The following is a 26,021-nucleotide window of genomic DNA, read 5'->3' on the forward strand; positions in this document are numbered from 1 at the left end:
CGCCCTCCGCAGGCTCCTGCACTACTTCCGCGGCCGCCACCACCTGGAGGAGATCATGTTCAACGAGAACACGCGCCGCTCGCAGCTGCTCACGCTGCTCGACAAGTTCCGCAGCGTGCTGGTGGTCGCCACCCACGAGGACCCGGTCATCGCCGTCTTCCAGGCGCAGCCCAAGTGAGGCCGCAGAGGACGCGTTCTAAAAATAACGCCTTTATTTGGTCTTTGAACAATTAAAACCCTCATGGGGCAGCCCCCGCTCAGGCCTGCGCGTCCTGCTCGGCCGTCCTGTCCACCACACTGACCCAGGGGCTACCCCGGAAGTAGAAGCGCAGGGGCTTTCGAGCCCACTCCCCACTAGAGCCGATGCCCACGCGGGCGGCGGCCACCACGGGCAGCTCGGCGGCCCCCGGGGGCCCGCGCTCCAGCCACACGGCCTCGTCCGCGGCCAGGTCCCGCTGGTCGAAGCTCTTGTCGATGGCCAGCGCCTGGCACAGCTTGGAGGGGCCGCTGCACAGCTCCCGGTCCCGCACGGCCCGGCCCGCCGCGCCCCGCCGCAGGGCGCGCAGCTGCCGCATGGCGTCCAGGCCGCCCAGGGGCTCCAGTGCCCGCAGCAGGACGCACGCCCCGTCACCTGCAGGGCGGACAGAGGTGAGGGCCGGCGCCCCTCCCACCGCGCCCCCGCCCCCAGCGCGGCCTCCAGATCCACCCCGCTGGGCCCGGGCACCTCCCCGCCAGGGAGCAGCGGCCGCGCGACGAGGCGGGGCCGGCGCGCCCTGGCCCACTCCCGCCCCCAGGCCTCCTGGTCACGGCCCAGCTCATGGCCACCCATACTGCTCTCCTTGAACCCGCGGCCCATGGCTGCGCCCCTGTACCCACCGGGGCGCGCACCTGCCCCGGGCAGGGTCGCCCGACGCCCGCGCCCCGCGCTCACCGCGGCTGGAGACGTTCATGCAGAAGTACATGCCGTAGACGACGTAGACGTACAGGGTCCCGGGCGGCATGAACATGGCGCGGTTGCGCGCCGTGCGCCGGCCTCCCCGCGAGTGCGCCGCCGTGTCCTCCGGCCCCACGTAGGCCTCCGTCTCCACCACGCGGCCGCGCACCTCCGTGCCGTCGGGCAGCCGCCGCGCCAGCACCTGGGCCGGAGCGGGGGCTCAGCAGAGGCGGACCCCGCCCCTGCGCCCACGCCCCCGCACCCCCGGGGGGCCTCCAACCCACGCCTGCGCAGGCGCTGCCAGAGCGACCCTCCCGCCCAGTGCGCACGAGGGCCCAGGACCCCGGTGCCGGGCGGGGCCTCGGGGGCTCGTGTCGCCCTTCCAGGGGCTCAGGCGCCCTCCCCCAGCCCGCGCCCCGCAGGGCTCCCCCGCGGCCCCTCCTGTCTCATCCTGCCTCACGGGGCACTGTTCCCGCCAGCCCTCCTTTCCGCGCACTGGCGGGCCCTGGGCAGCAGCGCATCGCGAGACCCCTGAGGCACGGCCCCGTGGCCGACGCGTCTTCACCTCTTCCAGCCACGAGCCTCGCTGGGAGGGGCTGGGGGGGGGGGTGCGGGCGCTCCCTGACCGTCTCCAGAGGCTGCGCGGCCCGGGTCCGGGGCCCTCCGGAAGGCCACGGCGGGGGCGGCCACCTCCACGCCCATGACCCACAGCCTGCAGGCCTCCAAAGCCGGCGACAGTAAACACTTGTTCTTCGAGCAGAACCACCTGTGGTGGTGGGCACAGTGGCCCTGGTGGTCTAGAGGCCGCCCCGGACGGTGGCCTAAAGCGGGGGACCTGGAGGCAGGTGAGCCGCCAGGGCGCCTGTGGGGAGAACGCCTCTTCCCTGGCGGAAAGGGGTTGCCAGACGGGTGGGAAGTGCCTCTTTCCACCTCTTGAGAACACAGGCACCTCACCGTTCAAGGGGCTCCTAGAAGGATCTTCTGGATTAGCAGGAGTCTCCTGGGGAAAGACTCTGCCCCTCTGAACGCAACCGAGCCTACACTTCAGGGTCTGTTACTTCCAGAACGAACGCCAGGTAGTCACAGCCCGGCTCCCCCTTGCTATCAGAACCCAGAAGGAGGTTAATTAAAAGACAGCTGGGGGAATCGGCTGTGACTCAACCATTGGGCTCCCGTCTACCGTACAGGGGTGCAGGGTTCGGTGCTCAGGGCCTCCTGGTGAGGGCAGGCTGGCCCATGCGGGAAAGCCACCCCGGGCAGGAGGTGGAGAGCTGGCCCAACAAGGGACACAGAGGAGAGACAATAAGAAGACGTAGCAGGACAGGGAGCTGAGGAGGCGCAAGAGAATGCTCGCCTCTCTCCCACTGCAGAAGGTCCCAGGATGGGTTCCAGAGCCGCTGAATGAGATACAAGCAGGCACAGAGGAACACACAGCGAGTGGACAGAGAGCAGACAATGGGGGGAGTGAGGGGGGAGAAATAAGTAAAGATAAGAAAAAGACACGGTGGCCTTGGCCTAGCAGGACCATAAAACCAACGTCCACCACTTGAACCATGCTGCGGTGGCCAGCAGAGGGGACAGGACCCTGCAGACCCCACCGGCTGCCCTGCTCCCAGCCAGGTCCGCAGTGGAGACATCTGGTCCACAGCCTGGGCTGCGGCCACGGACGGGCTGTCCCTGTAGGCCGCTGGGCAGCCACCGGCCAGCCACACACCCTGCTCCTGCATGCGGAGACAAGCCCCTGGCATGTGGCCCCTCCGGCCCGGGCCAGGGGCACACGAACCTCCCTCCAGGCATGAGGCTGGAGCGCCCCTGCCTCCGTGCTCTCAGCTGATGCGGGACCTGCCCCTCCCCGGAAGTGGGTCCCCCACCACCGCAGAGGCCCCGTGGCCATGGGCCGGTCACCTGCCCCAGAAATGCCCTGGCCAGAGGCACGGCGGGCTGGTCGAAGAACTCCGGCCCCAGGCGGGCAGGGCAGCCCTGCGGGCGCGAGAAGTAGATGCTGCGCTGGGGGCTCGGGGTGGCGGGCAGCCCCGGGCGGGGGCCCTTGGGGGCGGGCGGCCCTGCTGTGTCCTGCGGGCTCTGGCTCCTCTCGGCCTCCGACAGTCGCTGCTTTTTTTGCCCCATCCTGCGGGAAAGCTGGAACGGAAAGGAAAACAAACCAGGGTCTGGAGAGGCTGGTACATGAACGGGGCTGCTCCCACCTGCCCCGTGTGCTGCCCTGGTGGGGGGCCACGGGAAATGGCCGGAGGTGGGGCCTACTCTGCCCCGCACACAGCGCCAGGGCTGGGGGCACAAAGGGCAGAGGGCGAGCTCGGCGGGACGCGTGGGACATGCAGAGGACAGGGGGCAGCCTGAGGGGCCTGGCTGGAGGCCTGGGCTGGGGACAGTGGGTGCGCCCCTAAATCTGGGCATGGGGAGCACACGCCCAGAGCTGGACGCCTCCACGCCCCACTCCTCAAGTGAACCCGAGCCAACTTCTGAGCCTGCTCTGAGAGCCCTGCCCACCGCGCTGACCCCAACCCCACACAGCCGCACCCCCGGGGGGCGTAGCAGGCTCCCGCGCCCCGCCCCAGGCTCTCCGGAATGGCCTAGAAGGCTGACCATCCGCCTGACCATCCGCCCGGTGGGTCCCCCTCACCCTCTGCTTCAACACTGGGTGGTCGGAATAACAAGGAAGCGCAGAGCGTGCGGGCTCCCGGGGATGAGCGGGCGCTGCTACGCGGTAATGCGGGGGGCGACGCCACCACGACAGCGCAGCGAGACAAGTCAGGGGTCTCTGCCCCAAGGCACTTTGAAATAACAAGAAAAAACTGGCAGAACCATCTTCCTCCAAGCTCCAGAGTAGAGTAAAAGGGCTGCAGTGACCCGGCAAGTAACACGGCAGGGAAAAGGCGACTTGGCAACAGTAGGCACCCAGGCTCCTCGAGGGGCCCCCCACCCAGCCACGCCTCTGGCTCGGCACGCGGCAGCCTGCTCCCCCAGGTGGGCCCGGCCCCAGGTCTGTGGGGAGAATAATCCTCGTGCGCACACTGGGGCAGCCTGACAGACTAAACCAAGACACAAGTCTGCCTCGAGGGCCACTAACACAGTGTAGGAAAACAATCACTGCAGCTGCCTGGCAGAGGGTGACTGGCTCTGTGACATAATGGAGAGTGCCTGAGGCCAGGAGGAACGACTGTCCGTTTCCTGGGGGAAGAGGGACATTTACAGCATCCAAAAAACGGGGGAATTCATATGGCCATGTACGCATGCATGAGATGAATGCTCTGAAAAGACCAGAGAGGACCCTACGCTTTTGCCTTGTGCTGTTCTTTAGGCTCATTGTTAGGCTGCTAAGCTCTGAAGGAGAGCACTTAAAAAGGGCCAATTTGAAAGGACAGGGAAAGGTGTTTTCATTTTTTTAAAACCTTTTTTTTTTTGTTAGTTCCTGGCATATAAGGAAATCTCTGTCTTAAAACAGTAACTGATACAAGTTTAGGGAACACATACTTCCTTGATTAAATTCCAGACTTAATATCGTAAAATATTAAAGTGTCCAATGTGCAACAAAAAAATTATCAGGGCATACAAAGAAACAGGAAATGATGGCCCACTCAAAGTAACAAAATAACTCATCAAAAACCGTCAGGGAGGAAGCCCCGATGATAGACATGCCAGGTAAAGACTCTATTTATTTATTTATTTATTTTGGTCTTTATATTTTAATATTACATTCAAAAAACATGAGGTCCCCATATACCCCCCACCCCCTTCACCCCACTCCTCCCCGAATAGCAACAACCTCCTCCATCATCATGAGACATTCATTGCATTTGGTGAATACATCTCTGAGTAGGTAAAGATTTAAATAGTTCAAAGAGCCAAAGGAAAACATGAACAAAGAACTAAAGGAAATCAGGAAAGTGTGATATGAACAAAGTGAGAATTTCAATAAAGAGGTAGGAATCATACCCAGAAAGTAAACGAATTCTGCATATGAAGACCACGATAATGGGAGCTGATGCGGCTCAACTGCTGCCGCTTCCGCCTACCGTGTGGGAGCACCTGGGTTTGGTCTCTGGGGCCTCCTGGTGAAAGAGGAGAAAGTGTGCCCACACAAGTGCCTGTGTGATAGGCCAGTGCCCACACAAGAGCCAGCGCGAGTGCCTGCGTGGTGAGCCAGTGCCGGCGCAAGTGAGTCACACAGCAAGATGATGATGTATCCAAAGAACAATTAGGGGAAAGTCAAGGTGAAAGGCAGCAGAGACCAGGAACTGAGATGGCACAATTGACAGGGCACCTCTCTCCCCATCCGAGGTCTCTAGGATCAAATCCCGGTGAATCCTAGAGGAGAGAAATTGAGAAGAGAAGACAATACAGACAGCAAAAACAGCAGGGTGGGAGGAGGGGAGGGGGAAATAAATAAATAAATCTTAAAAAAAAAAAAAGACCAGAATAACAGAAATTTAAAAAAAAATTAATAGCAAAATGGAACTGGAAAAATAATCAGTGAACTTGAAGCTAGGGGAGTTAAAATTATCCAGGCCAAGAAGCAGAGAGGAAAAAGAATGAAGAAAAGTGAAGAGAGCCTAAGAAAGCTGTGGGACCATCAGACACAACAATGCACATATTATGGAAATCCAGGAGGAGAAAAAGAGAAAAGGGCAGAGAGGATGGAGGAGGACGCAGGAAGATGGCAGAGCAGGTTGCTCCACCAGACAATGGGAAGCAGGCGGGGACTGCCCCGAACAACTGCGCCGAAGCGCCAGCTGCCAGACCCCCAGCACCCAGGGGAAGGAGGAGAGGCCGGCAAGGAGGCGAGGAGCAGGAAACTGCCCTCGCCTGGCTGTGGCTCCCGCGTCCACCCCGCGCTCTTGACCACCACGGGGTCCAGCCCCTGGCTACTTCACTGGTGACAGAAAGGGGTATTTATATGTTCTCGTCCCCAAGAACAGGGGTGGGAATGGCTCATCATTGATAGCTTTTTTCCCCCTTTTTTCAGGAGGCACTGGGGATTGAACCCAGGACCTCGCGCACGGGAATGGGTGCTCAACCACGGAGCTAAACTGCTCCCCGTGATTAGTTTTTAAAATCCCCTCCCCTTGCAGCTTGCGTGCTGTCTGCTCTCTGTTTCCATTTGCTGTGCGTTCTTCTGTGTCTGTATTTATTTTATTATTCCCCTCCCCTTGCAGCTTGCTTGCTGTCTGCTCTCTGTGTCCACTCACTGTGCGCTCTTCTGTGTTTTTCGCTTGTCTCCCTTTTTGTTGCATCACCCTGCTGAGTCGGCTCTCCACGGCGTCTGTGGGCCGGGCAGTGCTCCGTGGCACTTGTGGGCTGGGCGGCTCTCTACAGTGTGCAGGTGAGCCTGCCTTCACAGAGAGGCCCCAGGATGTGAACCCAGGGCCCCCATATGGTAGGCGGGAGCCCAGCTGATGGAGCCACAGCCGCGTACCCAAGATCGGCTTTTCATCAGTGAAGCTGGGACGCTGGGGGCCGGGTGCTGGGGCAGCTGTTGTGTCACCCCTGCCCCCCGAGGCAGCAGCTCCCGACGGGGGCGGAGGTGGAGCCTCGAGGCAGCCCTTCCGCAGGCCTGCGGGACGGTCAGCCGCGGGGCGTGCGCCGCAGGCCAGGAGGGCGCGGCCGTGGGGAGCTGTGGGAGCTCCCGCTGCCCTCCTGACCCCCCGGGCACCTCGGGGCCGGCCTCTGCCCCTTTGTGGGTTCTGGCTGGGAAAGGCTGACTGTGGGCTCCATTTGCACCAAAGAAGAAAGAAAAAGAGGAGCACCCCCTCACAGCATATCAAAAATTAACTCCACATGATCAAAGACCTCAGCGTAAGAGTGTCAGAATTCCAAACTCCGGGGAGAAAGCACAGGGGAGCGTCGTCAGGGCCTTGGGTTAGGCAGTGGTTTCTCACTTTACACCAAAGCACAAGCAACAAAAGAAAAAACATAAATGGGATGCCCCCAACATTAAAAACTTTTGCACCTCAAAGGACTTTGTCATGAAAGCATAACAAGGACCTACACAATAGGAGACAATATATGGAAACCACATATCCGACAGAGGTTTACTAGCCGGAATATAGAAAGAAATCCTTCAACTTAGCAAAAAAACAACCAACCTAATTTAAAAATGGGCAAAAGAGTAGAATAGACCCCACTCCAAAGAAGATATACAAATGGCCAGAAAGCACAGGAAAAGATGCTCAACATCATTAGCCCTCAGCAAAATGCAAATCAAAACCATGAGGGAAGCAGACTTGGCCCAGTGGTTAGGGCGTCCGCCTACCACATGGGAGGTCTGCGGTTCAAACCCCGGGCCTCCTTGACCCGTGTGGAGCTGGCCCATGCGCAGTGCTGATGCGCGCAAGGAGTGCCCTGCCACGCAGGGGTGTCTCCCGCGTAGGGGAGCCCCACGCGCAAGGAGTGCACCCCGTAAGGAGAGTCGCCCAGCGCAAAAGAAAGTGCAGCCTGCCCAGGAATGGTGCCGCACACATGGAGAGCTGACACAACAAGATGACGCAACAGAAAGAAACACAGATTCCGGGTGCTGCTGATGAGGATAGAAGCGGTCACAGAAGAACACACAGTGAATGGACACAGAGAGCAGACAACGGGGCGGGTGGGAGGGGGGGTGGGTAAAGGGAGAGAAATAAATAAATAAGTCTTTGAAAAAAAAAAGATATCACTTTCAGTAATTTACAGATCATCTAGACAGAAGATCAATCTGAAAATAGGGGATTTGAACAATACCACTAACCAATTAGGCCCAAGGGCAGATCCAGAGTCTCCAGCCAACACAGAATATACATTTTTTCCAATGCACGTGGATCATTTTCCAGGACAGACCATATGTTAGGCCACAAAGCAAATCTTAAATTTAAAAATATTGAAATAATACAAAGTATCTTTTCAGACAACAGAATAAAGCTAGAAATCAATAACAGAAGGAAAACTGGAAAATTTATAAATATGTAGAAATTAAACAACACTATTAAACATAAACAATCAGTAGGTCAAAGAAGAAATCACAGGGGAAATTGGGAAATATCTTGAGGAGATGAAAATGAAAACGAAACACACCAAAATTTACAAGATGTAGCAAACACAGTACCCAGTGGCAAATTTACACCTCTAAATGCCTACATTAAAAAAGAAGTTCACAAATCACTAAGCTAACCTCCTACCTGGAGGCACTAGAAAGACAAGAGCAAATTAAACCCAAAGTGAACAGAATAAACAGTAAACATGAGAAGCGGACTCGGCCCAGTGGATAGGGCGTCCGTCTACCACATGGGAGGTTCACGGTTCAAACCCAGGGCCTCCTTGTCCCGTGTGGAGCTGGCCCATGCACAGTGCTGATGTGCACAAGGAGCGCCCTGCCACGCAGGGGTGTCCCCGCTTAGGGGAGCCCCACACGCAAGGAGTGCACCCCGTAAGGAGAGCCGCCCCACACGAAAAAAGCACAGGTGCCCAGGAGTGGCGCTGCACACACGGAGAGCTGACGCGGCAAGATGACTCAACGAAAAGAGACACAGTTTCCCATGCCGCTGAAAAGAATACAAGCAGACACAGAAGAGCACACGGCAAATGGACAGAGAGCAGACAACGGGGGGTGGGCAGGGAATGGGAGAGAAATAAATTAAAAAATAAATCTTTAAGAAGATACTGGAGGGAAGTAGATGGGACTCAAGCTATTGGGCTCCTGTCCACCACATGGAGGGTCCCGGGTTTACTTCCTGGGGCCTCCTGATGAAAAGCAAGCTGGCCCATGTGGTGTGGAGAGCTGGTGCAACAAGATGGTGCAACAAAGAGAAACACAGAGGAGAGACAGTGAGAGACACAACACCCAGGGAGCTGAGGTGGCTCAAGCAATTGAATGCTCTCTCCCATGTCAGAAGGTCCCAGGATCGGTTCCTGGTGCCTCCTAAAGAGATGACAAGCGGACACAGACCACACAGCGAGTGGACACAGAGAGCAGACAGTGAGTGCAAGTGGCGGGGCGGGGGGGTGGTGGATAAAATAAATAAATCTTAAAAAAAAGGAAGACACTGGAGGGACATAGAGAGGAAACCGTAAACATACCTAAGAAGATAACAGATCATTTGGCGATGAGAGATATAATGCAAGAAATTAAAACTACATTAGAAGCACACAGCACCAAATTTGAAAAGGCAAAGAAAAGAAGTAGTGACAGTGAAGACAGGTCATCAGAACTTGGATGGATGGACATAAAAATGGAAGAAAACAAGCAGGGACTCAGGGAATTGAATGGAAACACAAAACGCACAAACATACATGTTGTGGGCATGCAGGGGGGAAGGGGAGGGAAAGGGGGCCGTAGGCGTGTTTGAGGAAAAGGCAGCTGAAAAATTCCCAGCTCTCACGTGGGCCACGGCTACACATATCCAGGAAGCACAGCATACTCCAAGCTCAATAAATCCTGGCAGACCTACCCCAAGACACAAAAACTTATCAAACTGTCAAAAGCTCAAGACAAAGACAGAATCCTGAAAGCAGCAAGAGAAAAAAGACTCATCACCTACAAGGGAAGCTCAGTAAGATTAGTGCCGATTTCTCCCAAGACCACGGAGGCAGGAGGCAGCAGCATGACGTAGTCAAGGAGCTGGAAGAAAACTCTGCCAGCCAAGAATTCTGTCGCTAGCAAAGCTGCCATTCAAAAATGAGGGAGAGCTCAAAATAGTCACAGATAAATAGAAATTGAGAGAATTTTTAAACAAGAGTCCTGATCTTCGAGAAATGCTAAAGGGAGTTCTGCAGGTTGAAAAGAAAAATCAAAAGAGAGGGTTAGAGAAGAGTATAGAAAGAAAGATTACTGGTAAGAGTAACTAAAATGATAAAAAAGAAATAAAGTATGACATATATTAAGCCTAAAGAAAAAATGGTTAAAGTAAGTACTGCATTTATAGTAATAACATTGAAAGTTAATGGATTAAACTCTCCAGGCAAAAGACACAGATTGGCAGAATGGGAAAGGAAATACGACCCATTCATATGCTGTCTACAAGAAACTCACCTTAGACCCAGGGACACAATCGGGTTGCAGGGAACGGCTGGAAAATGATTTTACACATAAACAAAAACCAAAAATGGGCAGGAGGAGCTATACTAATATCAGACAAGACAGACTTGTTAAATGCAAAACTCTTGGAAGAGACAAAAAAGGACACTATATACTAATAAACCAGGAAGAAAGAACAATCATAAGTATGCACCTAACAAAGAGCCCCAAAATACTTGAGGCCAATACCGGTAAAACTAAGGGGAGAAATAAGACATCTCTACTTTGGGGATTTGATACACCATTATCACCATTAAACAGAACATCTGGACACAGGCTCATAAAGGAGCAGCGATCTTGAATAATAAATCAGCGGAACTAGACCTAAAGGACTTATACAAAACATTACACAGAAAAGCAGTAAGATATACATTCTTCTCAAATGCTCACAGATCATTTTCCAGGATGGAGCACATGCTACGTCATAGAAAAATCTCAATGAATTCAGAAAGAGAAAGACTGAAATTATTCAACACACTTTCTCTGAGCACAACGGAATGAAGCTAGAAATTGATGAAAGACAGAGAAGTGGAATAGTACAAACACATGGAAGTTAAACCACACATACTTACTCAGTGGGTCAGGGAGGAAATTGCCAGAGAAATTAGTAACTACCTCGAAGTAAATGAAAACGAGAACACAACACGTTAAAACTTATGGGATGCAGCTAAATCAGTGCTGAGAGGGAAATTTATAGCCCTGAATGCCTACATTAAAAAAGAAGAAAGAGCTAAAATCAAAGACCTAAAAGGCACACCTGGACAAAACAGAAAAAGAACAACAAACTAATCCCACAGCAAGCAGAAGGAAGGAAACAAAGATTAGAGCAGAATTAAATGAAATAGAGAATAAAACAAAACAAAACAAAACCAAAAAACACAGGAGAGAATTAACAAAATTAAAAGCTGGTTCCTGGAGAAGATTAATTAAAATTGACAAACCCATACCTAGACTAACAAAGAGAAGATGCAAATGAATAAAATCAGAAATGCGAGAGATGTCAGCACAACCCCACAGAAATTGAGTATCAAAGAGGATACTTTGAAAACTGTATGCCAACAAGAACCATTTAGATGAAATGGACAAACTTCAATCACACACAAACAGCCTATACTGATAAAATAATATAAGAACTCAACAGACCAATCGCAAGTAGTGAGATTAAACCAGTCATCCAAAACCTCCCAACCAAGAAAAGCCCAGAGCGAGATGGCTCCACCTGTGAGTTCTACCCGTCATCCCGGCAGAAGCAGTACCAAGAGCTTCTGGGGAGAGGCTGGGCTAAAGGACACGGCGCTCTCTCCTCCTCCAGAAAAACAGCCAGACAGGCTGAAACAGCCTGGAGAGAGACCTTCTAGGGCTCAGGGCAGCAGGGAAGGCTGGACACCGTCCAGAGGAGAGAGGGACAAGGAGGGGACGCGCGACGACAGAACCGAGTGGAAACCAGCGTCTGCACGTGCCGCACCTCCCACGTAACGACACTGTAGAGTTCTCACCGTGGGGCCTGCAGCTACGGACAAAGGGGCTCGGGGATCCACCACCCCAGGAAAGGGGAGAGGGAGGGACGCAGCCTGAGGCTGACCCAGCCTCCGACCACACGCCTGGTCCGCTGTGTCCCGGGGCCCTTCCAGGCCGGGCGTGTGAGGGGCACCGTCACAGACCCTGGAGCCTGCGAGGGGCGAAAGATGTGCCACCTCCCAGGCTCTCCAGGATGGACTGCTGAGGACTCGGAGGGGAGGGGATCATTTCCTACCTGGGGAGAGGGCGGGGGCTGCCCAAGGAGCCTGGAGAGCAGTCTCTGAGAAGACTGAGTTACAGGCTCCTGGCCTCCAGGCAGGAGGCTCCATCACCTGGACCCCGTCTGTGATGCAACAAACACTCCAGCAGAGCATGGCCTGAGAGGGCCGCCAAAGGGCGCCTTCTGCAGGCAGACCAGGGAAGTGCACGTGAGAAAGTTAATAAAGAAGAGGGGAGCAGACGTGGCTCAGCTGATAGGGCGTCCACCTACCACACAGGAGGTCCAGGGTTCAAACCCAGGGTCTCCTGACCCACGTGGAGCTGGTCCATGCGCAGTGCTGATGCGCGCAAGGAGTGCCGTGCCACGCAGGGGTGTCCCCCGCGTAGGGGAGTCCCCCACACAAGGAGTGCACCCCGTAAGGAGAGCCACCCCACACGAAAAAAGCACAGCCCACCCAGGAGTGGCGCCGCCCACACGGAGAGCTGACGCAGCAGGATGATGCAACGAAAAAGAGGCGCAGTTTCCCGGTGTCACTGAGGGTACAAGCAGGCACAGAAAAACACACAGACAGTGGACGCAGAGAGCAGACAACAGGGCAGGGGGAGGGAAGGGGAGAGAAATAAATTAAATAAATCTTAAAAAAAAAAGAGAGAGAGGCTTGTCCTGGTCTTTACAGCCTCCCTTCCCAAGGCCCTAGGAAGCGGGTCCACAGCCCGTTACTGGGTCCAGAGCCCAGATCTGAGCACCTAACAGGGACAATCCTAAAGATGCAGGCTGAGCCGAGAATCAAAGAGCAGTGGGAACACAGATCCTCCCACTAAACCCGTACAAAAGAGGAAGAAAGTGGTCCCTGAGTAAATGACATCCTCATCAGATGCCTAGACATCAGCAAAAAATCACGAGCCATAGTAAGAAAGGGGAAGACATGGCCCAGGAAAAGGAACGCGTCAAAGCCCCGGAGAGAGGCAGGATTTGAGACCTAATTGGCGAGATGCGCACGAATCTCCAAACTCAAATTGATGAGTTCAAAGACAATATGGCTAAAGAGATAAAGGACATCAGGAAGACCCTGAGTGAGCGCAAAGGTTTTGAAATCCTGAACAGTAAAGTAATGGAGCGCATGGGAATGAAAGACACGACAGGTGAGATTAAAACGCACGGGACTACACATGCCTCTTCTGTCCCTCTTACGGAACCCGTGGCGGCGCTGGGCTGGTGTATGCCCAGGGGACTCGGCTCTCCGGGCCGCCACGTGCCAGCTGGGCCCTGAGCCTCAGCAGAGGTGCAGCTCCTGCTCTCCAGGTCACTGGACTTACCCAGGCCAGCTGACGGGGAGGTGAGGATGGACAGTCACCACGCCAGGAACCCAGAGTCTACAGCTGCGGCACGGGTCCCGTCCACCAGCCCTGTGGGATCGAAGCCCCTCTCAGGTGAGAGGTGGAGTGGGCATCTCCACCCAGGGCCCTCGGGACGGGGGAATGAAATACGGACTAGAGTGGACTTCCTGGAATTCTACTATGGAACTATTGTGACTCTAGCAATGGAAGAAACTATCACTGACGTGGAGACAGTGGCCACAGGAGTTGCTGAGGGCAGGGAGAGGGAAAAGGAGGTGTGACATGGGGGCGTTTTCGGGACTTGAAGTTGTCCTGATTGATACTGCAGGGACAGATGCTGGACATTATATATCCTGCCATAACCCACTGAATGGGCTGGGGAGAGTGTGAACTACAATGTAAACTGTAATCCATGCAGTGCAGCAGTGCTCCAGAATGTACTCATCAAATGCAATGAATGTGCCTCACTAACTAATGAAAGAGGTTGTTGATGTGGCAGAGTGGGGGGTGTGGGGCATATGGGAGCCTCCTATATTTTTAATGTAACATTCTGTGTGATCTATGTATCTTTAAAAAACAAATAAAAAGTACATTAAAAAAAGAAAAGGAAAAAACCACACATTAGAGGGGAAGCAGATGTGGCTCAAGCATTGAGCTCCCGCCTCCCACATGGGAGGCCCCTGGTTTGGTTCCCAGTGACTTCTAAAGAAGACAGCGAGCTGGCACAACAGGCAGGTGTGGAAAGCTGGTGCAACAAGATAATGCCATGAGAGACACAACAAAGCAGCGAGTGGAAGTTTCCAGTACCTCTTAGAGAAGACAAGAAAGACAGTGAGCTGATGCAACATGATGACAACAAGAGGCACAAGAAGAAATACATAATGAAAGACACAACAAAAGCAGGGAATAGAGGTGGTTCAAGTGATTAGGTATCTCTCTCCCACATGGGACGTCCTGGGTTTGGTTCCCAGTGCCTCCTAAAAAAAGAAACAAGAAAGACACAGACACAGGAGTGCAAGCAATGAGGGGGTGGGTAGAAATAAACAAAATAAATCTTAAAAAAAAACAAAAACAAAAACGGGAAACGGACTTTGGCCCAGTGGTTAGGGCGTCCGTCTACCACATGGGAGGTCCGTGGTTCAAGCCCCGGGCCTCCTTGACCCGTGTGGAGCTGGCCCACGCGCAGTGCTGATGCGCGCAAGGAGTGCCGTGCTACACAGGGGTGTCCCCCGTGTAGGGGAGCCCCACGCACAAGGAGCGCACCCATAAGGAGGAGAGCCGCCCAGCGCGAAGGAGGGAGCAGCCTGCCGAGGAATGGCGCTGCCCACACTTCCCGTGCCGCTGATGACAACAGAAGCGGACAAAGAAACAAGACGCAGCAAAAAGACACAGAGAACAGACAACCGGGGGAGGGGAGGGGAATTAAATAAAAATAAAAATAAATCTTTAAAAAAAACAAAACAAAAACACACATTAGAGGCATATAACAGCAGACTTGAAATGATAGAAGAAAGAATAAGTGATACCAAAGACACAATAGCTAAAATTGAAGAGAGAAAAGAACAGAGGGAAAAGAATGGAAAAAATTGAACAGGGGCTTAGAGAGTTGAATGACAAAATGAAACGAAACAACAGCATATATGTCATGGAAGTTCCAGAAGGAGAAGAGAAGGGAAAAGGGGCAGAAAGAGTATTTGAGGAAATTAAAGAAAATTTCCCAATTCTCATGAAAGAAATGAAATCACATGTCCAAAAAGCACACTGTACCCCAATCAGAATAAATCCAAATAGACCTATTCTAGACACACACTACTCAGAAGGCCGAATGTCAAAAATAAAGAAAAAATTATCAGAGCAGCAAGGGAGAAGCAAACCATCACACACAAGGGACGCCCAGTAAGACTGTGGATTTCTCAGCAGAAACCACAGAGGTGAAAGACAGTGTTGTGATACAATTAGTATACTGACAGAGAAAACCTGCCAGCTGAGAATCCTTTATCCAGCAAAGTATAAAATATTCACAAACAAACAGAAAGTAAGAGAATTTGCAAAAAATAATCCACTTTTGCAGGAAATATTAAAGGAAGCCTTAGAAACTAAAAGAAAAAGACAGGAGAGAGAGGCTTGGAGGAGAGTATAAAAGAAAGAATAGAGAAAGGATAACCAAAAGAGTAAAAAGACAGACAAAAATATGATATGACATACACGAAAACCACAGAATAAAGTAGAGGAAATAAACAGTACATTTACAGTAATATCGTTGAATGTGAATGCAATAAACCCCCCAATCAAAAGATACCGCTGACAGAATGAACAAAAAAATGAGCCATCCATATGCTGCTTACAAGAGACTCACCTTTTTTTTTTTTAAAGATTTATTTTTTATTTATTTCTCTCCCCTTCCCCCCCCAAACCCCGTTGTCTGTTCTCTTTGTCTATTTGCTGCGTGTTCTTCTTTGTCCGCTTCTGTTGTTGTCAGTAGCACAGGAATCTGTTTCTTTTTGTTGTGTCATCTTGTTGTGTCAGTTCTGTGTGTGCAGCATCATTCCTGGGCAGGCTGCACTTTGTTTCATGCTGGGCAGCTCTCCTTACGGGGCGCACTCCTTGCGTGGGGCTCCCCTACACGGGGGACACCCCTGCATGGCAGGGCACTCCTTGCACGCATCAGCACTGCACGTGGGACAGCTCCACACGGTCAAGGAGGCCCGGGGTTTGAACCACGGACCTCCCATGTGGTAGACGGACGCCCTAACCACTAGGCCAAGTCCGCTTCCCACAAGAGACTCACCTTAGACCCAGGGATACAAAACAGCTGAAAGGTTGGAAAAAGATGCTCCACACAAATAGTAACCAAAAGAGGAGCAGGGTAGCCATACTAATATCAGACAAAGCAGACTTTAAATGCAAAAAAGTTATGATACAGAAGGCCATTATATGTTAATAAAAGGGACAATCCACCAGGAAGATGTAACAGTCATAAGTATCACACACCAGGAAGCAGATGTGACACGAGCGAATGAGCTCCCGCATACTACCTGGGAGGTCCTGGGTTTGGTTCCTGGTGCCTCCTAAAGAAGACAAACAATGAGCAGACGTCAAGTAAAAGCAGAAACAATGAACAGACAACAAGGAAAACTAACAAGCAGGAAGCCGATGTGGCTCAAGCAGTTGGGTGCCCACCTCCCACACGGGAAGTCCCAGGGTCGGTTCCTGGTGTCTTCTAAAAAAAAAAAACACAGAAAACAAACAGCAAGCAGACAAGGAGCAAAAAACAAGGACACAAGGAGTAAAACCAAGGAGCGGAAACAACAAGCAGACAAAGAGCACAAACAGTGAGCCAACAGACGAGGGAGCCCTCTCATGGGGGAGGGCGGGGATCCGTGCAAAGTTGGTAAACATTTGTAATTGTTTGGAAATGAATGGATATATTCATAGCACTTCAGAGGATCTGTACTTAGTAGTGCTATCACATGGGTATGACAGTGGTTCGGTTTTCTTTTTTTTTTCTTTTTTTTGGAGTAATGAAAATGCTCTAATATTGATTGAAGTGATAAAGGCACAACTCTGCGACTGTACCAATGCCACTCACTGTACATTTAGGTAAACTGCATGGTCTATGAACAACAACAACAATAAGTAAGAGGGAGGATTGGGGGAAAACACACCAAAAGTAAAATATGGACTAGAGTTAGCAGGAATGCTCTGACAGGCTCTCTGACAACGTCGCTGGCGTTTCACAGCAGGGCGCGGTGTTGGCGTGGGGTGTAATGGGAGCCCTGCAGGCTATGCACGCTCGTTCTGTGAGTTCACAGCTCTTACTATACACTTATTGCTTATGTGTGTTCCTGTATGAATGATACACAGCAATAAAATTTTTAAATTAAAAAAAGAGATAGCTAGGCTAGTTCCACTAATATCGATTAAAATAGATTTTAAGTTTTAAACTTACAAGGGACAGAGGAGAACACCACGCACTGAGAGAGGGTGCAATTCAAGAAGACACAGAATTAGGAATAGCGGCAGAGTCCCCAAAGGAAGCAAATACGGACAGGTCTGAAGGGAAAACTGAAGGTTCTACATTCATGGTAGGAGACGTCAACACACCATTTTCAATAATGGATGGAACATCTAGACAGAAGATCAGTAAGGTCAATAAGAAAAGAGAAGACTTCAACGGCACCATAAACCAAATAGACCTGACCGACATAAGAAACTCGTCGCCCAAGAGCAGCAGAGAACATCCTTCTCCAGTGAACCTGGATCGTTCTCCAGGATAGGCCAAATGTTAGCTCACAAAACAAGCATCAATAAATTAAAAAATAATGAAATCATACAATACTTATTCTCTGATGAGAATGAAGCTAAAAACCAGTAAGAGGGAAAATTGGAAAATTCACAAATACGTGCAAAGTAAACAACATACTCAAACAATGAATGGGTCAAGAAGAATTCGCAAGGGAAATTAGGAAATATCCTGAGGGGAATGACATACCCTAAAACTTCTGTGATGCAGGAAAGGCAATGCTGAGATGGAAATTTATAGCTCTAAATGCTTACATGAAAAAGAAAGAAAGATTTCAAATCAGAGACCTAACCTCAAAACAGGAAGAACTAGAAAAAGAGCAAACGTAACACAAAGTGAGCAGAAGGAAGGAAATAAAGGTGAAAGCGGAGTTAAATGAAATAGAAAACAGTAGAACAATAAAAAGAATCAACAAAACAGAAAGTCAGTTACTGAAAAAAATTAATTAAACAAACCTTTAGCTAGACTGGCAAAGAAAAAGAGAGAGAATACAAATAATTAAAATCAGAACTGAAAAGGGAGACAATACAACAGAGTCTGCTGAAATGAACAGCACTCTAAGCGGACGCTGTGATCAACAGTATGAACAACAGTAGCTGAGCCACGTCTGCTCCCCAGCGAGAGCTGGCTTTTCGTTTGTTGGTTTGTTTTAGGAGGTACCAGGGAACGAACCTGGGACCTTGTACGTGGGAAGCAGGCGCTCAACCACTTGAGCCACATCTGCTCCCGGCAGTAATATTACGATGATGCTCTTTCATCATTTGTAGCAAATGTTCCACAACGATGCAAGGGGTTGGAGACGGTGTGATGTATGGGAGTCCTGTATGTCATGCTTGATTGTTTTGTAAGCTCACAACTTTACTAATTAAAAAAAAAAGTCTTCAAAAATCAGAAGTGTTTCTTTTAAGAGTAATGAACAATCTCAAGAAGAAATCAAGAAAAAAATTCCATTTAAAATAGCAACTAAAAGAATCAAATATCTAGTATCTAACCAAGGATGTAAGGACTTATTCATAAAAAATCACGAAATATTCTGAAAGAAATCAAAGACCTAAGTAAATGGAAGGACGATCTGTGTTCACAGATTGGAAAACCAAATATCATTAAGATGTCAATGTTACCCAAAGTGAATTACAATTCAATACAATCCCAATCAAAATTCCAACATCCTTATTTGCTGAAATGGAAAAGCCAATCATCAAATTTATACGAAAGTGTAAGGGACCCTGAATAGCCAAAAACATCTTGAAAAAGAAGAACAAAGTGGGAGGATTCACAAGTCCCAAACTTAAAACTTATTACAAATTCACGCCAATCTTAACAGTGTGGGGGAAGGAGATATGGCTCAAGTGATTGGGCTCCCGCCTGTCACAAGGGAGGTCCATAGTTCAGTTCCCAGTGCCTCGTAAGGAAGAGAACAAGCTGGCACAACGGGCAGGCGCAGCGAGCTGAAACGACAAAAGGAAGCAACAAGTGACACAAGAAGAAAAACATGAGAGACACAACAAAGCAGGGAACGGAGGTTACCAGTACCTCCACAGAGAGGACAAGCATGACGACGAGCTGGTACAACAGGCTGATACGACAAGATGACGCAACAAAAATCATAAAAGACACAACAAAGCAGGGAATGGAGGTGGCTCGAGCGATTAGGCACCTCCCTCTCACATCTGAGGTCCCAGGTTCAGTTCCCGGTGCCTCCTAAAGAAACAGGAAGACAACAGATACAGCAAGTGCAAACAATGAGGGGGCGGGGAGAAATAAATAAAAAATTAAAACAAAACAGAACAGCATGGTCCTGGCAGAAGGACAGACGTAAAGACCGATGTGGGAAGTGGATGTGGCTCGGGCAACTGGCTCTGGCTGACCACACGGGAGGTTGCTGGCTCAGAACTATAAAACTCCTAAAAGAAAACACAGGGAAATATCTATTTGTTAGGCAATAGTTCCTTAAACTTTATGCCTAAATTATAAGCAACAAAAGAATAAATAAATGGGGCTCGACAAAGTTTAAAAATTTTATGCATCAAAAGGCTTTATCATGAAAGTAAAAAGACAACCTATAGAATAAAAGAAAATATTTAGAAACTACATATCTGATCAGGGGTTAAATATGCAGAATACATAAAGAACTCCTACAGCTCAACAACAAAAAGACAAACCCAATTTTTAAAAATGGGAAAAAGGGAAGTGGATGTGGCTCAAACAGTTGGGCACTTGCCTACCACACGGGAGGTCCTGGGTTCGGTTCCCAGTGCCTCCTAAAGATGAGCAAGTCAGAGAGCTGGCACAGCAAGCTGACACAACAAAGAGACAACGAGGAAACACAATGAGAGATACAACAAGCAGGGGTGGAGGTGGCTGAAGCAATTGGGTGCCTTCCTCCCACATGGGAGGTCCCGGGTTCAGTTCCTGGTGCCTCCTAAAAAGAGACAAACAGACACAGAGAGAAGACAGTGAGCCCAAACAACAGGGGAGGGGAGAAATAAATAAAATAAATCTTTGGTAAAAAATGGGAAAAAAGAATAGATAAAAGGGGAATGGATGTGGCTCCAGCAGTTGAGTGCCTGCTTCCCACATGGGAGGGCCTGGGTTTGTTACTGGTGCCTCCTAAAAACAAAAACAAGCAAACAAATGGAAAAACCAACCCAGGGGAACCGATGAGGCTCAGTGGTTGAGCTCTGGCTTCCCATATACAAGGGCCCTGGTACCTCAAAGAGAACAGATATAAGGCAAAGCAACAAACACTGTATGAGAGCATGCTGGAAATAAGCAAGATAAGCACATTCATGAAGTCGAAACTGGAAAATGGGCTACTAGGGGCCAGGTGGGATGGGGGCCGGGGGGGTAATGTTAAAATGGGACAGTTCTGGCAATGGGCGATGGGCACAGAGGCACAGCTTTGACAGGTCATCAACACCCCTGAAATGTGTATTTGAAAAGGGAAAAAAGGGAAGTTTTAAGTTGGACGTAAGTTACCACACATACAAAAACCCACAGAACTGCAAACACGATGTAAACACCGTGGTAATGTTAAAAAGCACAATTACAAGGATATTCCTTCGTGAGTTGTAACAGAGACACCGCACTACTGTAAATGTTGATAGGGAAACCTGTATGTGCGAGAGGGAGGTATCTTAGTTTTTACTTCCTGCGTGTTGTTTCTGTAAACCTACAACTGTTCTAATAAAATAATAATTCTTTAAAAAAGGTTATTATTGGGATATGTCAAAAACTGGAATACAGACTAAGCGTTGCATCAGTGTGAAGTTTCTTGAGCTTGGTAAATGGACACACGAACACATACCCTTGTTCTCAGGAAATGCAGGTGGCAGCATCGAGTGTTCAAGGAGCACGATGTATTATTCAGCCTATACTCAAGTGTTCAGAAAATGGGCTGACAGACATTCAGATGGACTGACAGATGGAACGATGCAGCAAAGGTGGCAAAATGTTAGAACTGGTGGACCCAGGTATGGGGGGAATGGTGGGAGGTTGGCACTCTGCCTGGGGCTTATATTATTTTTTCATAACTATCCTGTAAATTTTTTTTTTTTTTTTTTTTTTTAAAGATTTATTTATTTATTTAATTTCCCCCCCTCCCCTGGTTGTCTGTTCTTGGTATCTGTTTGCTGCGTCTTGTTTCTCTGTCCGCTTCTGTTGTTGTCAGCGGCACGGGAAGTGTGGGCGCCATTCCTGGGCAGGCTGCTCTTTCTTTTCACGCAGGGCGGCTTTCCTCACGGGCGCACTCCTTGCACGTGGGGCTCCCCCACGCGGGGGACACCCTTGCGTGGCACGGCACTCCTTGCGCGCATCAGCGCTGCGCATGGCCAGCTCCACATGGGTCAAGGAGGCCTGGGGTTTGAACCGCGGACCTCCCATATGGTAGACGGACTCCCTAACCACTGGGCCAAAGTCCGTTTCCCTATCCTGTAAATTTGAAAGTACTTTAAAATAAAAAGTAAAAACAAACAAGCAAACAAAGCACAGCATAGTTTTGCCATTAGAGTGGAACTGTAGACCAAGGAAATAGAATGGAAAGTTAAGAAATAAACCCATAAATCTAAGGCCAATTGCTTTTTTACAAGAGTGCCAAGTCCATTCAATGGGGAAAAACAGTCTTCAAAAACTGTGCTGGAAAAAGTGAGTATCATTATACGAAAGAATGAGCATGGGGAGTGGACGTGGCTCAGCTGGTAGAGCGCCCGCCTACCACATGGGGGGTCCAGGGTTCAAGCCCAGGGCCTCCTGACCAGTGTGGAGCTGGCCCACGTGAGGAACTGCCCCACAAGGAGTGCCGCGCCAGGCAGGGGTGCCCCGTGTGGGGTGCCCATGCGCAGGGAGTGCGCCCCGCGGGGAGAGCCGCCCTGCGCAAAGGTGAAGCCCGCCCAGGAGTGGCGCCGCGCACACGGGGAGCGCACGCGGGGAGCACACGCAGCAAGATGACGCACTGTCCTGGTGCCACTGAGGGTGCAGGGGACACAGAAGAACACGCAGCAGGTCGACAGAGTGCAGACAGCGGGGGGGGGGATTTAAAAATTAATAAATGAATTTTTAAAAATGAACATGGACCCTACTTAACTAAAAGACTCAAACATAAGATACGAAACTATAAAATCAGAAGGAAACATAAAGAAAGCAAAGGTTTCTTAGACTTTATACCCAAAGCACAACCAACAAAAGAAAAACTAGATATATGGGGCACATCAAAATTAAAAAGTTTTGTGCATCAAAAGATTTTATCATGAATGTAAAAAGACAACATACAGAATGAAAGAAAATATTTGGAAACTACATATCTGATAAGGGTTTATTACCCAGAGTATATTTTTTAAAAAACTCAAAAAACTTCTACATTACAAACAACTCAATTTATGTACAGCAGGGGGAAGCATAGCATTGAGGTGGTGAGGTTTTTTTTGTCTTTTATTATTACTGGAATAATAAAAATGCTCTAATAATGACTGAAGTGATGAATGCGCAACTATGTGATTAGATCAAATACCAGTGACTGCTGTACACTTTGGATATTGTATGCTTTATTAATATTTATCAATAAAATTGATTTGTTCAAAAAAGGGGGGGGGGAGCAAAATACTTGAAGAGACATTTCCCCTCCAAAAATATACAAATGGCCAAAAGGCACCTGGAAAGATGCTCAACCTCATGAGTCATCAGGGAAACACGGATCAACACCACAATGAGAAACCACTTCACCGCCACTAGGATGTGATACCATGAAAATGGAAAATAACAAGTGTTGGAGAGGATGTGGGGAAACAGGAAAATGCTTCCACTGCTGCTGGGAACGTGAACGGTGCGTGAGCTGAGGACGACAATCGGGCAGCTCCTCAGAAAGCGAAGTATGGACAACCGTATGGCCAGAAATCCCCTCCTAGGCTGACACCCAAAGAGCTGCAAGCAGACACTCCAACAGAGATTCGCACCCCACGTTCATCTCGGCATTATTCTTAATCGTCCCAAATTAGTAGCAGCCTAAGCAGCCTAAGCATCCAGCATCTAATGGACGGATAACCAAAACTGGCACATCCAGACAGTGGGTACTATTCGGCATTACAAGGAGGGGAGCGATGTAGCTCAGTGGTTGAGCGCCTGCTTCCCACGTACGAGGTCCTGGGTTCAACCCCCATACTTCCTTAAAAAAAACAAGGTAAAGGAGTTCTGATTTATGTGACATGAATGAACCTTAAAGACATTATGTTCAGTGAAATAAGCATGATACAAAAAGACAAATATGGTGTGATTTCACTTAGACGAAACTCCTAGAAAACCCTAGGATAAGCAGATTCCTAGAGACAAAAATTAGAGCTTACCTGGTCAGAAAAGGGGGGGATGGGGACGGGCTACTGCAGGGGGTGATGCAAAGGTTTTGGTAGTGGCGGTGGTGATGGGAGCACGACATCGCCAAGTAGTTAACAGCCCTCAGCTGTGTACTTGAAGGTGGCTAAAACGGGACTTTTAAAGAGATAGACCTGTTCCCACAATAAAGAAAAAGCTCAATTGATTTATAAACAAAAGAAGAGTGGGTGCCAGGAGCCTTGCCGCAGGCCAGCCGCCGGCTCCCCTGCGGCCCCGCGAGCCTGACTGTTCTGGGACAGACCCTGGACTGGGGGGGGGGCACCCGCGTCGTCTCCCGCCACGCAGGAGACCCCCATTAGTTTAAGCCTGAGCGGACATTGTCCAGGGTGCGGGGAGGGCCCTTAGCAGGGGCGGGAAACCCGGGCCTCGCTCCACCCGCAGCCCCGGCCCCGGCGGGGGGGGGGGGGGGCACGTGCCGCGCACGCGCTGGGCAGGTGGGGAAGCCCCAAGGTGGGCTCCTCCGCGCCTGCCTGGGAGCCACACGCTGCGGCAGGGGTCACTTGGCCGGCCAGGGCCCACCCGGGGGCAGTAAACAGCGTGGCCCTTGGCAGGGAGCGTCCAGGGCCCTGCGCCCCCCATCCCGTCGCGAACCTGGGCAAACGGGTGTTAATAAACGAACGCTAGGACGACCGGGGACCGCCCGGGGCCAGGCTGCTGGGGAGGGGGCGTCTGCTCCCGCGCGCTCTGAGCCGGGCGCGCACTCACTGTGCGCGCTCTCACCTGTGCGCGCTCTCACCTGTGCGCGCACTCACTGGGCGCGCACTCACTGGGCGCGCTCTCACTGGGCGCGCTCTCACTGGGCGCGCTCTTACCTGGGCGCGCTCTCACCTGCACGGGCACTCACCTGGGCGGCGCTGCGCGCGGGCATCGCCACGGCTCCCGCTCGGCCGCGGGGTAGGCGGGGATCCCCAGCGTGGAGCCCCGCAGTGGGCTCGACCCCGCAGCCGACCCCGGAAGCACCGCCCCAGGCCGGAGGTGCAGCGGGCGCCTGCGCGGCGGGCGGAAGGCGGGGCGGGGCGCGCGGGCTCCGCCCGGGGGGCGGGGGCGGGGGCGGGGCGGGAGCCGAGACCCCCGGGGCGGCCCCGCCCGTCGCTCGCGCGCTCTCCCGCCCCGCCCCGCGCCCCTCCCCGGCCCATCCCGCCCACGACGCCGGGCTCGGGTCCCGCGCGCTGCAGGGGGCGGTCGCACATCTCGACTTCGCTCCCCAGGGGCCCGGGCTGGGGGGCCAGGCCGCCGAGGCTCGGTGGAGTGCACGTGGGGTCACCGAGCCGCCGCGGGGGCTGGCGGGGGGGCCGGCCTGCTCCTGGGTCCCCGGGGCGCTTGGGGGCGTGGGGGAGGGGAGGGGAGGGCGTGGGGGGCGGCGGGCGGGGGCCCTGTCCGGGAAGCGGACGACGCCTGTCCGGAAGCCTCCACGCCGGGGCCCGCCAGAGGAAGGAAAGAGGGAGCAGCTGGCATCGCCTGCGCGGGGGCGCCCGCGCCCCTCCTGCCGCCCTCGGAAGCTGCGGGGCGCCCGGCGTCCTGGGGGGTGGGCTGCCGGAGCCTCGCCGCCCGCTCACCTGATGGCTGTCCCCTTCCCAGGTCTGGGGAGGAGGCTAAGGCCGGGGCCAGGGTCATGGGGACCCGTGGGCCCCGCCTGGCCGCCCGCACCTCTGACGCCCCCTCCCCATCTCCAAGGCCTTGCGCTTAGCTGTGTGTAGCCTCTCAGGTTGGGTGGAAGCCCCGGGGTGGGGCGGAGCTGGGGGGTTGGGGCCCAGGGCTGGTCGAGTGGGGGACACACGGAGTGGGCAACGTGGAGCAGTGCCCCGGGCCAGCATGTCTGGCCGGGAGGACCCCCGGGCACCCCCACCCTGACGTCTGGAAGTTACCTGGTCTGCAGCTCCCCTCCTGGGAGGATCCGGATGGTGGGAGCACCCAGGGCCTCAGCAGAGTGCCCGGGGGCTGGGGCAAGGCCAGCAGGGTGGGGTCTGGCCCCAAGGCTCCCTGCCATGCCCGGTCCCCTGCTGGCCCCAGCCAGGACTTCCTGCAGGGAGGTGGACAATGTGGCCAGTCCCTGACTTCTGAGGCCTGGCTGGCCGCTCCTTCCTCCGTCCCCTGCAGCCACAGCGCCCTAACAATGACTCCATTCCCCGCCCACCCGGTCTGCGAGAGGGAAACTGAGGCCCGGTTGGGGTGAGAGGCCACTGTGTGTGCCTGAGGGGGTGTCTGTATTCCTGTTTTCCCTGAATTCACAAGTGGAGATTCCAGATGAGCCCGAGGGGAAAGGGTGGTGTGGGGGGGGCCACGGGCAGGCAAGGCCCTCGTCCAGATGCTCTGGAGCCGCAGGGGCTTGCGCAACATCTGGGCCCCCGCCCCTCACTTCCTGGGTTGAGGCCTGGAGCCCCCACCGCAGACGGAAGTGGTGGGCTGAACGCCCCCACCGTGGCCTGGCCCCGGTAAGCGGGGGGCGCGGGTGGAGGCCGGGGAGGGGGGGGGGGGAGGCGGCCTGGGAGGAGACGAGGCCCGGGATGGGGGGCCTGGCTGCGTGGCCAGGCCTGGGAGTGGGCCCAGGGAGGCAGCGGGAGGCCAGCGGCGCCTTCCTCAGCAAGGCTGGGAGACGCGGCCCGGCTCGTCCCAGCCACGGGCGCAGAGCAGCATTCCAGTGTCTCCTTGCTGCCGTGGGGACGGGCCCAGCGGGCGTCACGCTCGCTCGGCACGGAGGCTGCGGGCCTCCTGGCCGGCCCGGTGCGGTCTCCTCCGGCAGGGCGGGTGGCCAGGGCTGTGTGGCC

The 26,021-nt window shown here is 52.5% G+C and overlaps 2 protein-coding genes across 9 annotated transcripts in view; one reads left to right on the top strand and one right to left on the bottom strand.

Annotated features, from left to right (window-relative positions):
• NPRL3 (NPR3 like, GATOR1 complex subunit) overlaps positions 1-262 on the top strand; it is a 47,616-nt gene extending 47,354 nt beyond the window's left edge. For all 7 annotated transcript variants that reach the window (XR_009182871.2, XM_058285627.2, XM_004452985.4 and 4 more), the window contains one exon: positions 13-262. Coding sequence is in view for 6 of the 7 variants with exons in the window: in XM_058285627.2 (XP_058141610.1) it covers positions 13-178 (166 nt within the window). In the remaining variant the exon portion in view is untranslated. The remainder of the gene's footprint in view (positions 1-12) is intronic.
• Positions 195-25,439, bottom strand: MPG (N-methylpurine DNA glycosylase). Of its 2 annotated transcripts, none has more exons than XM_058285629.2 (4): positions 25,122-25,439; positions 2,840-3,073; positions 932-1,136; positions 195-631 (listed from the first exon to the last, which is right to left on the bottom strand). In XM_058285629.2, exons 2-4 carry the CDS (start codon positions 3,059-3,061, stop codon positions 258-260), a joined length of 801 nt encoding a protein of 266 aa, XP_058141612.1. In that variant the 5' UTR covers positions 3,062-3,073; positions 25,122-25,439; the 3' UTR covers positions 195-257. The 2 variants fall into 2 exon arrangements, with proteins under 2 accessions (XP_058141612.1, XP_058141611.1); XM_058285628.1 differs by lacking the exon at positions 25,122-25,439 and adding an exon at positions 24,101-24,229.
• Between the last annotated feature and the right edge of the window lie 582 nt (positions 25,440-26,021).

This window comes from Dasypus novemcinctus, chromosome 23 (genome assembly GCF_030445035.2).
Source record: "Dasypus novemcinctus isolate mDasNov1 chromosome 23, mDasNov1.1.hap2, whole genome shotgun sequence".
Taxonomy (NCBI): domain Eukaryota; kingdom Metazoa; phylum Chordata; class Mammalia; order Cingulata; family Dasypodidae; genus Dasypus; species Dasypus novemcinctus.